This window comes from Impatiens glandulifera, chromosome 6 (genome assembly GCF_907164915.1).
Source record: "Impatiens glandulifera chromosome 6, dImpGla2.1, whole genome shotgun sequence".
Classification (NCBI taxonomy): domain Eukaryota; kingdom Viridiplantae; phylum Streptophyta; class Magnoliopsida; order Ericales; family Balsaminaceae; genus Impatiens; species Impatiens glandulifera.
Window position 1 is genome coordinate 40,553,371 of NC_061867.1, and position 16,686 is coordinate 40,570,056.

A 16,686-nucleotide genomic window follows, 5' to 3' on the forward strand; every position below is an offset into this window, starting at 1 on the left:
GAGGATTACAAATATGACGTTAAACCTGTTATTTTGCAAAAAGGGAATTAAAATATTACAGTGAGCATCAAGATTACTACCTAAGAACTCTATTAGAACTTAGGATAAAATTATCTCCACCAACAATAGTGGAACTCAATCTTCCAGCAGCCTAACCATTGTTAATTGTATAGGCACCACATCGGGCTGGATCTCCAATTACACAGCTACCATTCACTTCTCTCTCAAATTCAGGCAGACCTTTTGCCTTTCTCTCGCTCCACATCTTTCTATCCTCGTCTCTTTCCTTCATCAGCCATTTCTCAACAGTTCTCTAAATGAATTAGACATATTAGAAAATGAACACTTCATGTCTGTATATGTATATGAAGTTGAAAAAAAAACTGACCATTAATGACAAGTCACTTTCTTTCTTAACTTCTTCCATTGGCAAAGCCAACTGCAACTCCCCACGAGCGACGTAAACCTAACCATATGGCACAAATTCAACATAAGAACACTTACCTGATTGTTAGGTGTAGAGACTAGATAATTGAGAAACATATAATGTGGGAAGGCCAATCCTTCAGATCATCGAATGTATGAGTAGCATAAATAATCGATGCTCCTCTTTCTTCACATTCCTTTTTATGAAATTTCAGTAGATCGGCCCTTGCAAGAAGAACCTACATGAAAAGAATATGATAATTACATTGGATAAACATAAATGTTGATTTATTTGAAAAAGGAACTGACAAAGCTATACATACTACCTTATATGGTTTTAATAGACCCGCATATCTGCACTCATCTTCTTTGTCCATCAGAGATACCTTGTGCATTCTCCATGACAGATCAATTACCAATACCTACATGAATCAATTAAGAAGTTTTGAGAGGTGCTTTTTAAAGGATGGGATTTGGGAAAGAGATTCTAACAGTTATCAATTAAGTTCTTCTTTCAAGATTTGATCATAATACTCTAAATATCATCTTTCTCTGCACATATATGCATTTGTATAGCTACCCCAAAACCCGCAAAGGCAACCTCTTTTCTCCACTGAAAACAAACCAGAATTAAAGCCATATCAGAATTTCATACAATCATAAGCATTATACAAATAGATTCATCAGATCTAAGCACTGGAAATTGACTAATATATACACATACTAATACTTCATGATTAAAGTTCATCGTATCATAACAAAGTGATATGAAATATTGTTAGTTGCTATAGACATTTAAAACCACATTAAGAGACATATATGTTAGCTCACCCCAATAAAATTAAGAAGATTGATTTTATTCATTCCTCAAGCTTGGAAAAGTATGTGAGTTCTCTAAGTGTTATTTTGGTATCAAATTCTAATGTTGATCATAATTAACCAGGGAATACATGATGATCGATCTGAAATGAACAAAAAAAAAGAAATCTATGTCATGATCCAAATTCTCTATCTCCATAAACAACAAACAATCCTAACCTCAACCAAATCCATGTAGGTGTTATTAGATTAGTTTCAAAGAGAAAAGCCTTTTGTACTTTTCTCTCGTTTTCAGTATGAACGAGAGAAGATGAATTCTATTTTACTTACGGATTTAGACTTGACATCTTCCTACACATAATGACAAAAATACAATGATCGAAACACGAAAACTACATGGAAGAATATACAAGATCAATTTCTTATTTTTGTGAATACGAGAGAGAAAGGGGGATAAGCATGAAGAACCTTTGACTCACGCTCACGAGCGTGTTGGAGGTATTCTTCTAGATCAAACTTCCTTCTGAAAGTTTTGTCAACACATGTCGCTTACAAATCGATGACATTCAGTTTAAAATTGTGAAAAAATATACAAACAAATCATATACGTGCATGTAGGGGTGTCAAAAATGAACTCGACCCGCCAAGCCGACACGAGTCGACCCGAAGAATATTGGGTTAGGGTTGGGAGTTTTCGGGTTTGAATTATTTTGGGTCAGACCCAAAATATAACCTGGAAAAGAAAATTGGGTTGGATTGGTTTCGGGTCAACCCGGGTTGACCTGAATTAAAAAATCAGGTCACTCATCAACCCAAACCCACCCACCCAACCCGACCCACCTAATATATTAATAAAAAAAATAACTTGCCTACCTTACAAAAAAACCCTAAACCTAACGGGCCTAACCCATATCCTTAATTTTTATTCATTTTCTTCCTTCCGTCTTTCTCACTATTCTTTTTCTTCCATCTATCTCACTTCTCTTCAATATTCATTCCTTCTCTAATTTTCATCTTTTTTAATCTCTTGAACTCCGCTAGTATCCAGCAATAAAATGAGTTCACAAATTAATCTTGATCTTGAGGAGGATAGTGTGGAGGGTTCACCTATGGCAAATTTAGATGCAAATACAGAAATTTGCATTGATTCCCAAGATCAAGCCTCCAAAACTGGTATTGGTAAACGAAAGAGACCATTAAAATCAAAGTGGTGGCAGTATTTTGATATTCTTCCTAAAATAGAGGGAGAAGATTTGCGATGTAAATGTAAAGCATGTGGAATTACATACAAAGTTGATAGTAGCATAGGAACAGGTAATCTTCGTCGTCATATCCTTAATCAATGTTCTAGACAGAAAACTCGTGATATTGCTCAAGATTTGTTAGAACAAGGGGATAAAAGTCTTAATATTAGGTCTCAAAAGTTTAGTTAAGAAAGATTTAGAGAGTTGCTCATCTTAGCCATTGTGAGGCATGATTTACCATTTCAGTTTGTAGAATATGAGGCAGTTAGATCAATATTTACCTATTTGGAACCTCAAGTCAATCATTTCACTAGAAATACTGCAATGACTGATATTCTCAAGATGCATAAAAATGAATACAATAGGCTAGCTCAAGAAATGCATTCATGCCCTAGAAAGATTTGTTTCACATCTGATTTGTGGACTTTAATGGAAAAGCTCAAAAGAGTCAATTAGAGCTCTATTTGGAAGAACAGAAAATTGACAGAGATACAAAATTTGATGTCCTCGCATTTTGGAAAGCTTACCAATTTAGGTATCCTGAACTTGTAAAAATGGCCAGACATATCTTGAGTGTTCCAATTTCTACAGTTGCTTCAGAATCGACTTTTAGTACCGGTGGTAGGATACTTGACCAATATCGTAGTGCAATGAAGCCTAATGTTGTTGAGGCATTAGTTTGTTGTAGAGATTGGTTAGTTGGACAGAATGGTCAATGGCTCGTCTTTTTATTTTCATTTTAAAGTTATTTGTTCGATTCTTTGACTAATATTTTCTTTTTGTAGAAAATACTAAGGTGGAGTTGGATGATTTGACTGAAAATATTATTAGTTTATTCATAAATGGGGATGATGGCTCAAATACTACTTAAACTTATTTCAAGGTCGGGCTCATACAAAAAGGTGTACAACGATGAAGAAGTGGAGTTTGAACTTGAAAATACTTTTGTGATGATTGAAGACTTTTTTTATAATGATATCACAATTTCGTTGTGTAATATTTATTTTGTGAAAATTTTGAATTTTCTAAACATAATTATTATGTTTATGCCAATTTTATTATTTTGTATTTAAATTAAAGTATTATTATTAAGCAAAAAACTTATTTCGGGTTAGTCGGGTTAGTTGGGTTGGTCGGGTTGGTCTGGGTTTGGGTTCGGGTTTGTTGTTTTCAGGTTGGTTCAGGTTCGGGTCGAGTTCGGGTTAAAAATTTTGTTATAATGCACCTCCTTCAACCTAACTCGAACCCACCCGACCCACCTGAATTGACACCCCTACGTGCATGTATTATTGAACAAACGGGGCGGTCGCGGTCTTGGCAGCTGCTAATCTTGAACGAACGGAGTGTCGTGGCAAAGGGAGCAGGAGCGGAAGTAGAGGGGATAGGGTTTGAGAGAGAGAGTCATAACCCTAAAAATTGAAGATTTAAAATGAGGGTCAAATTAAGCACTTTATATACCATGAAAGACGCATATTACATATACGCGTATTATGTAATATGCGTACATTGAAAGACGCATATTACATAATGCGCGTATAAAAATATGCACCTTTCAATGTACACATATTACATATTACACGTAAGTATAATTCGCGTAAGTGTAATACGTGTAAGTGTAATTTGAGTAAGTGTAATTCGAGTAAGTGCAGTCACAGGGGCAAGACGGACATTTCGTAGGACGAAAAAGCCTTTCTTGCAAGATTTATCAGACGTTGTCCATTTTTGGAATTACACCCCATTATCAGGACCATTTCGTCAAATTTCCCTCTAATGATGATATGTATGAACCCAACGTTCAATAAAAACATATAATATATAATCAATAAAAACATATAATATATAAGAAAGTCTTTTAATAAAAATTAATTATTTTTGTGATAATTAATTGTTATTTTATTCGTTTATATTTAATAACAAATGTCTTGCTATAATTATATTTAAAATGAGGATATCACTTATTTGGTTGGACATATATATATATTTTTTTATTTTACATTTTTATTATATTTTATTATATAGAAACATAATTAAATTTATTTCGATTTCATATTTTTTAATATTCCCTTATATATAAGAATAACTCTCTTTTGGATAGGTTCGAGCCGGGCTGAGAAAGACTTTAACAAAAAAAAAAAATATAATAGAAAAAGGATATGGCTCCTTAATTTTATTTTATTTTCATTTTTATTCACTATGTTATTTTATAAATCTAAAAAAGTTTAAATTCATGTTCATTATTGGATAAATATATGATTTTTTTCATTATTTTATTCAACTCCATTCTAAAAAATATTAAACTCATTTTAATTTTTTCTAAACTCATCTTAACGGTAATTCCTGGGTTCGTCCCTAACTGGAGATGTCTTAAGCAAGAGAGTGTGAGGTGGAATGCAGCATGTTTAATTTTTTTAATTAAGGGTTATTTTGTTTAAGTAACCCTATCTAACATAAATTAAACCATATCTAAATTTAACTCAAATCAAATTATCTTACCAAAATATTAGTTTAGTTTGAAGTTGGTCAACAATATATGTTCACCCTAGGTAATTGCACAAGGATGAACTGTAAAGTCACATTAAATAGCATCACATAATTAACTGTGCTGGCATCAGATTTTTGGTCAAAAGTAACTTTTTATTTCAGAATTACGAAGAAAAGTTAGTAAAGTTAAACGTTAAGTAAAGTCAAATCCTAATCTATCCTATAGCTAACTTGATTGTGAGAGGGGTAATGAAAAAATAGTCATTGATAATTCATTTGTATCACAGTTAAAAGAAATTTTCAAAATAATAATGACCTAAAATTGTAGAAGTGTCTAGATTTTGTCTTTAACATTCTCATGGGTCAAAACGTACAAAAAAAAAAAAGATTTTCTTATGAATGATTTTTCAAGTAGTATTGAATTTGAATGCCAAACGCTTTGTTTCAACCCTATTATAATAAATGCAATTAAATACACATTTAATAAATAAGTTGAAAATATTAAATAAGATTAATAGACATCTCATGACTGTGCAATATCTATCCCAGTTTCATGATGGCTATGTTACACACGTCTTTTTTTTCTCTTTTTTTTTTGCAGGGCAGGCCAGCTTGAAAATGAATATATAAATAAAAATAAATATATATAGAAGGAAAAAGTTGATGAAACTCGCCCATGCAGTGGTTCGAAGTCTGAATGAGAAAAAAAGCAAAATTACTAATGGGTCAAAACTTTCTCTGACCCTGTAATTATATCAAAACCTAGCTAGCTAGGTATTGTCGCTATTTTAAATATCATCCAATAACTCTTTTTTAAATTTTTAAATAAATACAAATAAGTGTTTTGTATTCATTCAAGAAACAATTTCTTATCAAAAAAAAAAAAAAGTAATTCCACAAAACAATCCATGCATTCAAGACATATACAATATCAATCAAATCATTTGACTAACACGATTATAAGTCGATAATCAAACAAATACTCAAAATAACATTGCATCATTGCATGGATTCCTTCAAGTATTTATACTCAAAAATTTTGTTTGAAAGATGTTGAAACGCAAGTTTTATTGTTCACATTAAGAAACTCGGAAAGAATGAAAACCCTAACAAAATACTCATTAACCTAGCGTTTAGCTTTTATATGTACTAGCAAAACATTTGATCTAAATATTTAAGGCTCTAATCCCGCATCTTATGACTTATCACACAAACAAATGCATCTCTCATTGGTACAGAATCCATCAACTAAATTGAAATGAGAACAGGTTCAATATACTTTTGCAAACAAGATATTGAAAGTTTTTTACTATATGACTTGGGAGTTGGGAGTGACTTCTTTATATCCTAATTAAGAAGGATGAGTTTCTGGAGAAATGAAGGAAGTTAATCAAAACATGTATTGTTTAACCAATTAATGTTTTATATTATAATCAATGGAGAAGTAAAAAATCTATTAAAATAAAATAGACTCGGCATAATGTAACTAAATTGCAGCAAAACAAACCATTTTATCTCAAGATAAATTATTTAGAAATTTTAGTGTAGGTAGAAATGAGGTAGGTACATATGTCAATATCAAGTCACTCATTGCAACATAATGGATTCTTTTTGGTTTGCTTATTTGTTAATAATATGACAACAAATATAATAATTTATATTTAAAGGTTTATTTGAATAATTAGAATTGAAATTTACATTTAAACACTTATTCGAATTTTATAAAAATTAACATTAAATTATCCTTCAATTATTATGTTTGAAAAAACTATAAAATTATAATTAAATTTCAATTTTGTTATGTTATAAAAATATAGGTTTAATATGTTAACTTTTTAAATTAAATAAAATGATATTAATTCAGCATGTTCAGTTTCTTTAAATAAAATAAGAAACAATCGAATATGATTGACATGTTAATTTTTAAACTAAAAAATATATATAGATAAATACATTAATTACTAAATATATATATATATATATTATAAGTTTGAAATTTTAAATTTTTTAACATATTTACTGTCTTACCGTTTAATTTTAATTCAATGAATTATCAAAAATATCTTAATAAATTATCAAAAATATCTTAATAATTTTTGTTTAGTTATTTTGACTACAATCTTCTTAAAAAATGTATATTGATTTCATCCTTTCACATATATAATTTGGTATTTGAAAAATAAAATTATTCATTTATTTACGTGATTTAAACAAGATTACAATGAAAAACAGAAATATTGCATAAAAATCTCAAAAGATTAAAAAAATCACAATAAAAATAAATATTGTCCAATAAAAAATCACACAAGAGCAACAAAAACATCAAGTAGTCTTGAATTCTACCATTTCGTAAGTCATATAATGTCATAAAACCTAAAAAAAAAAAATCTAAGTTATATTGTTTTACTAACAAATTATATTTTTTACTTTTTAAACAAAAAAAATTTACTTTTTTAGTAAAAAATATTTTTAAAATAAAGAGACAATCATATAAATGCAACTATTTCAAAAAATAATAAACATGTCAAAAACTTAACTTGCATAATGTAATTGTAAAACTCCAATCAAAAGAAAAATAAATTAAACAAACAATAAATATAGAATATGTCTGAAAAAAGAAAGACCCATAGAATTGTTTTGAGAAGGACCATGTAAAACTACATGTTTCTCCACAATATTTTTTTATGTCACCACTTCAAAAGTGGTTGTCCATTCCATTTTTTCACCACATCCAGGATAACATCCATGAGTCATCTTCATCACTGTAGATTATTTCTGTTTCATTCTTTTCTCCAACATTGCCTGCTTCTGGTTCATTAGCCGTAGGCATTTCCCCATTAACCAAAGGCGTCGAGACATTGTCTTCCTTTGAACCTAGCATAAATAAGATAAAGGGAAAAATAGATTAAGCTAATCACTTTATCTTTAAAATAGATAAACAAAATTAACTATAATGTAATCAAAGTTTACCTAAGGTTTCACAGGCTTGAACATTAAGGTTGGGAGATGTATTAAGATCGAGCTCTAATGGAGCAGCAACCACATGAGGAACCGTCTCTAACATTCTTCTCTGTTCTTCTGGTGATTCAAGAAGTTCTCTCTTATCTAGTACTTCAAACAATGTAACCACTTAGCAGGTTAAGAATAACAATGATATCAAATAAAAATGTGCAAAACATGAGAAATTGTTAGCTCTTATGTTTGAAAATGACATTCCTATTTTAATTTAGATTATATTTCATGAAAACACATGGGAAAACTATGAGAAATATTAGTGATCTAATAAAGGATATTCTGCTCTCCGCCCTTTCTCATTATAAAAATCGATACGATTGCCCAAAGATACTAATTCTCTTTCAATTGCCTGCAAAATCCAATTCAAAAAGAAACATTATATATATATATATATATCCCTGACCAAGCAAAAAGATTGAGAAGAAAAAACATACATGATTTGTGATCTCTACATGCAAAGATCTGGCCTTCATATCAAGGTCCACCTATTACAGTACAGGGTAATACACGGTATTTTATTAAAATTTAAATTTTTAAGTCAATGCAGTATAATATAAATGAGAGTCATTTAAATCTAATGACAAAAAATAATACAAAAACACAAGTCCTCAAAGTGTCACCAAACATACCCGAATCACAACTGAATTAACCATTTGGAAAACAACAATTAAAACATAAGTCAATATGCTCACAAAAAAAAACAAACATAAAAAACTAGCGTTAATGAGCTTGGAGTTCCTCAAGAAGATCAAACACATATTTTTTTTATACAATTGAAAATATTTTGATGTATAAATCGCCCATGTTAGAAGTCAGAATTTTTAAAAAAAAAAGGTATAATAAGAGATTATACTATGGTAATAGGCCCTGGGAGAGACAAATCACAATATAATATATGCAACAAGTTATACAAACACATGAGAGCACTTACTACAGTGGGCCTAGGGATTGAACCATCCTCCACTCTTTTCCTCAAGTCATCCACTTCATCCTGCAAAACTCAAAATCATTATAAAGTTAAAAATACTAAGAAAAAACCATTTAATTATGTCTTCATATCAGAGTCTTCCCACAACTAGATACCATAGAGAGTAGTCTGGTTGTACTCTATTTTCAAACAAACACAAAATTTTAACATTAAAATATATAAACATGAACAGAACATGATGTTATGATGGTTGATAAGCAATCGAGGAGTATTATTCTCAAAAAATGGGGATTAGAGCGACATCATTGTGGAATAAAGATGGATCAAAGAGGATTATGTTGATTATTTATGAATAGTAGTGTGAAACAACAGAAAAACTATGCAAATGAATGTATTGAGGACAAAAATGAAAATTAAATCAAACTCTAATTGAAAATAATAAAATTGTTTAGCAAAACTTTTCATTAATAAGTTCAAGTTTTTTTAATTTTCTTTAGTTACTTGCAGGTCTAGGAAATTGTTGTGTGTAATTTACCTCGTCGAATATACCATCGAATAACTTCTCTACATCTAAGTCAATGTTTACTCTCCCAGTTGAGGCTTGCAGGTTAACCTTCATCTTATCATCCTGCATAATCCGATTCACACCTAACCAAGTATGGAGAAAATTAATCGTAGTTCCAAAATAAAACTAGTGCATCCAATGAAAAATCAAGAATAGATGAAACATATAAAATTGATATAATTTATTAATATGGATGCATGATATGTGCAAATACAAACCTGTTATTAGCACGAGTTGAAAACGGTTTTTCTGCGAGTAATCCATTGGGTCTGATCTGATTTTCACAAAGCAGCCTATTACTTTGGCATCAAAAGCCTCAGACTCGTTGTTATCCAACATTTTTTTCACTAGACTCTTCATGAGAAAGACAAGCTTGATGTTTTCCTCAACAATTGATGCAAAACAACTTTTTGGACCCTCCTCCTGCACTTCCTCTGTTTCTGCAGCTTCCTTAATTGTGCTTAACGTTCTCTTCTTTTTTGTTGACGCAGTCACACCATCATCATCCTCATCCGATAAAAATGACCAGAATTCATCGTCGAGTACTTCAATGTTTTCAGCAAAATGGAGTTCTAGGAGGTCATATATTTTGTTTTTGTTCAATGTTTTCTTCTGAAATAGTGATTGTAATCTCGCATCACACAAAACCTTCTTCTTCTTTTCCATACTACATAAGTTGTTATCACTGATGTATCGACTGACAATAGAAGACACCTCATACTGTGATAATTTATCGATTGTCTGTTTACCAATAGATGTAAGAAATTCGATGAGAGCTTCTGATCCCCAGTCAATAAATTTTCTTTTCGGTTTGGCGGTTTTGTTTTTGCTTCCAGACGCTTCATCTTTGGATTTCTTCATTACTTGTGGGGACTTTATTTCTTTTTCTTCATCTTCACTATAGAAGCTTGACATTGTATCGCTTTCTGAACTCTCAACCAAAACTGAGTCAGAACTAATACTTTTGTTCCAATTCTTAAGAGCAGTATTTGCAGATTGAAGATCTTCCGATGTCAAATTCTCCTCCTTCTTAATTATAACCCAATATTCCAAGAATAGACACTCAAATGTTTCTCGATTACTAAAGTCCAAAGAATTCTGCATAACAAGGACAAAACAAAATTGAAGGACGTGTTCATAGAAAGGACAGTTAATAAAGTTAGAAAGCACATTGGTTGCAATTGCTAAGATGTTTAATAGGATGGTCTAACTGAATTCATATAACTGGATTCTTTCATACCTGAAACTCGAGAGCATGATCTATTAACCCCAAATATTTAAATTTCAACTATCAGTAATTGGTTTTCTTTTTAGTTTAGGAAGCGAGCTCGACCCCCACAGTAATAACCCCACTATAATTATAATTTAAGGTGTTTTTAGTAGGAATCGAAATGATAAAACGCTTACTACTTCAGCTACCATAGTGGGTTATATATAGAGAGAGAGATAAATTTTGAGGATAAAAGAAAAATGTGATAAGGATTTATTTGAGAAATTCTGGAAAGCTCTTAAAAAATGTGTTTGGGGATAAAGCTAAACAATTTTCTTAAAGAATCTTGAGGCTTCATCAATTTTCTTCAAACAATTTCACTTCACAACTCTATTTGAAAGAAGTTAGCACTCAAGTTTTATTGTTCTCAATGGGGAAGAGAACGCAAAGTCCAAACCTTTAACCAAGTTTTAACTTTTATTGAGTACTAGCAAAACACTTGCTAATAGATTTAAAGCTCTAATCCAGAATCTCATCTCACATCATCAAATGAATTTTGTTTATGGAAAAATTATTGATGCATCTATCATCGCTAAAGAACTAGTCGATTCAATTGATAGAAGAAAGAATGAAATAGAGTTAGATATCCTAAAAATGGATGGGTTTTGAGGAGAAATGAAGGAAGTGGTCAAAACCTGTATCATTGAACCAATGTTTTATATTATAATCAACTGTGAAGTTACCAGATTCTTCAAAAGCTCAAAATGGCTAAGACAAGGGTTATCCTCTCTACTTTTCACAGTTTTCATGGAAGAACGGTTGAAGATCTTTAAGAAAGAAGTTAGTTCGTGCCTGTTTGTGGGAATCAATGCAGGGATTCTGAGGCGAACTTATTTTTCACTTCTATTTGCAGACATTATTAGTTTGTTAAAGAGCAATACATGAAGACATAGGAAACATAAACATAAACATAAACTAAGTCTGTCTTCATGTAATGCTCTCTATCTTAAGAAATTTCTTGAAAATCCTAAGGTTAACAGACATAATTCACATTCATAGCTTCACTTGAAACATAAATCATTATTCTTCACCAAAAAAGACAGTCAAGCAAAAAGAAGAAACAAAGCACACTGCTTCAATTAGAGTATAAAGAAAATTCAAGCATACCCCGTCAGAGTCTACAGTTTCGCCTGCCTCCCCAAGTAGTGCAAGCTTCACACAACTATGACAGAACCCTTTGGTGTCTTTAATACATGCAAAATCAACGCTATCTGCACACTGCTGACACACGCCTTTTGGACAGCAAAAGCAGTGATATTTCGCAGTCTTATTGCAATTAAAACAATAATGACACCCTGTAATAGACAAAAAAAAATTATATAGCATGACATTTGTATAACTATTGACCCGTTTATATCAACAGGAAAGCAATGATGCTGAAAATTTCTTTTTTGTTATATGTGTATGTGTAAATCTATTAATGCATGCTGACTCATTTCCTACTCATCCTATTAAAATAAAATAATAAAACTAAATTATTTCAGGTTTTTAAAACTAACATTCATGTCTAATTATGTTTCAGTACTTGTAAAACATTAAGAATAGAAATGTAACAATAAAATTATTTTTTTCTACTAAAAGCTCTGAGATATAAATTTAGAAGAATCCAAGTTAATTTCAATTGATACCAGTAAAGGTTCAAATCATTCATGTCTCTAACTCATCACTTGTGAGGGAAGTATATTTCAGAATGATAACTTTCAATCATTTACAAAAATGGATGTATAAAAATGTGGAATTTCTACAACAATCGAAATAGACACTAACTTTGGCAAATCCTAAGTTGATTACATGACTTTTATTCATAAAAATGAAGGATTTTATTTCAAATGGAAAAAATAAGAAGGAAAAAATATAAGATTTGATTACTTACCACAAGCCCAATTAGATTTACTACGCAAAAAAGAGTCAACCTTCTCCACACACTCGGGATGATAAGCTTTTAGACACTGCCTACAACCAAAAACCAAATTATAATCATGTTTTGCCCAAACTTCCAAACAAGCAGAAAAAGTCTTGTTCAATCAATGTATGAAAACATTGAATGATACTAATTTTTTCTGTTACCTAACAATTGCCGAAATATGCATTCAATTGAATACCAAACAACTCTATATCATGTTACAAAGATACCAAAGAGCCAAATACTTCATATATGACATAATTGATGTTCCTTTTGCTTTTTACTTTACTCCCACTGTTCCAGATCAAACAAATTCAAATCTAAGTCTAATTTCACCTAAAGAGTTACTTGTAGAATTCTGAAATTTCCCTTCTTATCCCCACAAATCATTGCAGTTGTGTTTGTAAAACATTACAAAGTTGTAAAATGTGGCTAGATGTTACATGCAACACATCTACATGTCCCCTTTGACTAGAGAAGAACAAATCTTAAAAAAAGAAGACAAAATAATCGATTTTTGTTCTGGATTGAATAGACCCAAAGAAATTGAGGCATGGCTAAGCTTAATACTTACTTGTAGTCACAAACCCGTAAAGACCCACCATCTTTGCAAACAAAGCACCAATCCTCTGCAATTTCTTCCTTTCTAATCTCCTGTTTCTTCCTCTTAGCCCTTGTATTCCACTTCATCTTAAAAAAAAGATCCTTCAATCAAAATCCAAGAACAAAAATTATCAACCCGCAAAGAACTTCCCTGTAAATGAACGTTCCAACTTCGTCTCCGGTAAGAGAAACAACGGGAATTCTCTCTTTAAAGTTATGAAATATTACAATAAAGTTGAACAGTATTAATAACGTTAAAACAAATACGACAGAATCTGCAGAAAAGAAAAGAAAAGAAAAATTATGTTTTCAATGTATGATTTCAAAGTGGGAAACAATGGTGTAGAGATGGTGTAGAGATAGAGAGCATACACGTGTTGAAAGAACTATCGAAGTGAGAAATTATCATCTACCATCCCTAATCAGATGGTATGGTGAGAACATGTTCAAGCACAGAAAAATTACAGCAAAATGAAAATAAGAAGTTCAATACAATGAATCAATTTTAGTAGTATAGACAATACATTTAGATGTTATACTCAAAATCAAATTTGAACTATAAAAATAGAAATAATTTTTTTTTTTTAGAACATGTGAAATAAGAATAAGTATAATAGATAGAAATGTAGTGTTTGTTTAAGAGTATTAATTATTTCATTCTCATTTATAATGTTTGGATATTTACTTTTTCATATGTAATATTTGAATTTATTATAGATAAATTATTAATATTATTTGATAAATAAAATTAGTATTAATATTTTTATTTTATTTTTTATTATATTTTATTTAATTAAAAATATAAAATATTTTTATTTTTATATCATAATTATTTAAAGTATATAAAATGTTTAAATTGAATAATTTAAATTTTTTTAATTATAAATAAAAAATTATCTATAAACATAAATAATATAAGATAATATCTTTAAAATATTATATATAAATAATTAATATTATATATAAATAATTGATCAAATAAAATATAATATTTTACTTAATAACATATAAAAAAATTTTAATAACATTTTTTATTAATTTTTTTTAATATTTTTTAAATGTATTGTTTATATAAAATTGTTATTTTATTTTTTAAGTTTTTATATTTTAATTAAATTATTATAATTTTATTATTAATATATAATATTTAAAATTGATTATATAAAAATAATTATATTATTATTAGTTATTGTAATTATTATTAAAATTTATTTTATTAATTATATTTTATTTTAAATAATTTCCTAATATTATTTAAATAATTAAAATAATTTTTTTAAATAAATAATTTATTTTTTATTTATTATATTAATTATAAGAGAACGTCAAATATAATTATAAAAGAAAAATATATATAATATTATAATTATGAGAGAATAAAGATGAGAAAGATGTTAAATTATTGTGTTACTTATAATAAACTCTACAATTGTTAATAATAGTTTATTGGATTTGTATTTAGGTTTGGGTCTAACCATAACTAAGAAATGTTTAAGTTTTATTTTTTTGAATGTGTATCCTATAAATATGTTATTATTTAAAGTTTATATTGATAAATACATAATTCTAAAAAGATAAAATGTGAGACAAAAACACTAATTAGAGTTTATTGGGTTTGTATTTAAGTTTGGCTTAAGCCTGACCAAGTTGTTTAAGTTTTATTAGTTTACCCTATAAATATGTTATTATAAGGGTTTACATTAATGAAAATAGAATTTTAGAGAGATAAAGTGTGAGACAAAAACTCTATATTTTTTCTTCTTCATATTGAAATTTAGTGGCGGTTAAAGTGAATGTAGCTTATTTGAGTGAACCATTATAAATTTGTGTCTTCTTGTGTTTTTCTTTTCTTGCGTTTTATATGTCGTTTTAAGTAGATCAGATTTGGGGATCCAAATCCTAACAACTGTTATCATAGCAGTTAGGCTAGATCGGAGCATTGGAAACGATAGGAAGTGATAACAGTGTAAGACTATGGAATGGAAGATTTGATAGAACAGATTATGCATTTTAGAAGATGCAGATTGAGGATTATCTCTATGAAAAGAATCTTTATGTTCCTTTGAGTGAAAACTAGAGAAGATGGATGAAGCTGAATGAAAACTCCTTGATAAACAGCTTTTGGAAGTTGTCCAATTGACGCTAGCCAAAACTTTTGCTCACAACGTAGCAAAGGAGAAGACCACAATGGGTCTAATGAAAGCTCTCTCTAATATATATGAGAAACCATCTGCTAACAACAATGTACATTTAATGAAAATACTCTTCAATTAAAGAATGGTTGATGGTACTTTTGTCACTACTCATTTGAACGAATTTAATATAATTGTGAATCAACTACTATCTATTGAGATAGATTTTGGGGATGAAGTTAGTGTTTTGATTTTGTTAGCATCTCTACCAAATAGCCGAGAACCTCAACAATTAGTAACTCTATTGGAAATTCTAAATTGAAATTTATTAAAGTTAAAGATCATATTCATGCTAGAGGGTTCGTAAAATTAATTATGGTAAAACGTTCAAAGGTTCTACTCTAAATATTGAAAATAGGGACAAAGGTAATGATAAAAATTTCAATCGGAGTAAGAGAAGATCTATGTTAATCCAAGTCTGAGTGGACATTTGATTGCTGAAATTGTGGTAAGTTGGGTCACTTAAAGAGGAACTGTAAAGTACCAAAGAGAAACAGTGACGATGAAAACGATGGATCCAACGCAATTACAGAAATTGTCACTAATGCGTTGTTTCTGTCTCCTGATATTCTGATAGATTAATAGGTTGTGGACTCATGAGCGTCTTTCCACACCACTGCCCACAAAGAATTACTGGAGAATTATGTAGCTGGAAACTATGGTAAAGTTTTTCTCGCAGATGGTGAGCCACTGGATATTGTTGGCATGGGAGACATCAAATTGAAGATGGAAAATGATTATGTTTGGAAGATTAATAAGGTGAGACACATTTCAGGTTAAATGCGCAATTTTATTTTTGTTACACAATTTGATGAAGAATGACACAATTTTAATTGTGGAAATGTTGCGTGGAAGTTGACTAAGGAGCAATAATTGTTGCTCGAGGTCACAAAATTAGAACGTTATACACGACTTCAACTTGTAGATAAACAGTTGTTCATATAGTTGATGACTCGAAGAACAATGAGATGTGATATTGCAGGTTGGGCCATATGAGCAAAAAATGGATGAAAATTCTTTTAAAGAATAGACATATTCCAAAACTGAAGTTTGTTAAACATCAATTATGTGAAAACTGCATTCTTGGAAAACAAAAAATGAGTGAGTTTTTTAAAAATTAGGAATGAGCTCAAGAAAGAAATGATAGAGTTGGTATACACTAATGTGTGGGGACCTACACATGTTTCTTCAATTGGTGGATCATACTATTAAGTGACTTTTATATATTATTTGACAAGAA

General features: G+C 29.8%; 1 protein-coding gene and 1 pseudogene across 1 annotated transcript; both read right to left on the bottom strand.

Moving 5' to 3' along the window:
- Positions 1-76: 76 nt before the first annotated feature.
- On the bottom strand, positions 77-1,479 carry LOC124943605 (annotated as a pseudogene).
- A 6,213-nt stretch (positions 1,480-7,692) lies between these two features.
- Positions 7,693-12,184, bottom strand: LOC124943606 (uncharacterized protein At5g08430-like). The gene is made up of 7 exons (XM_047484089.1): positions 12,181-12,184; positions 11,856-12,043; positions 9,697-10,576; positions 9,449-9,561; positions 8,901-8,976; positions 7,941-8,081; positions 7,693-7,844 (listed from the first exon to the last, which is right to left on the bottom strand). Exons 1-7 carry the CDS (start codon positions 12,182-12,184, stop codon positions 7,693-7,695), a joined length of 1,554 nt encoding a protein of 517 aa, XP_047340045.1.
- Positions 12,185-16,686: the final 4,502 nt, after the last annotated feature.

Coding starts and splice junctions, on each gene's coding strand:
- LOC124943606 (XM_047484089.1), bottom strand. Junction 9,562..9,696: donor TCAACTCGTGCTAATAACAG/GTTTGTATTTGC, acceptor ATACTTGGTTAG/GTGTGAATCGGATTATGCAG. Junction 8,977..9,448: donor TCGATGGTATATTCGACGAG/GTAAATTACACA, acceptor TGAGTTTTGCAG/GATGAAGTGGATGACTTGAG.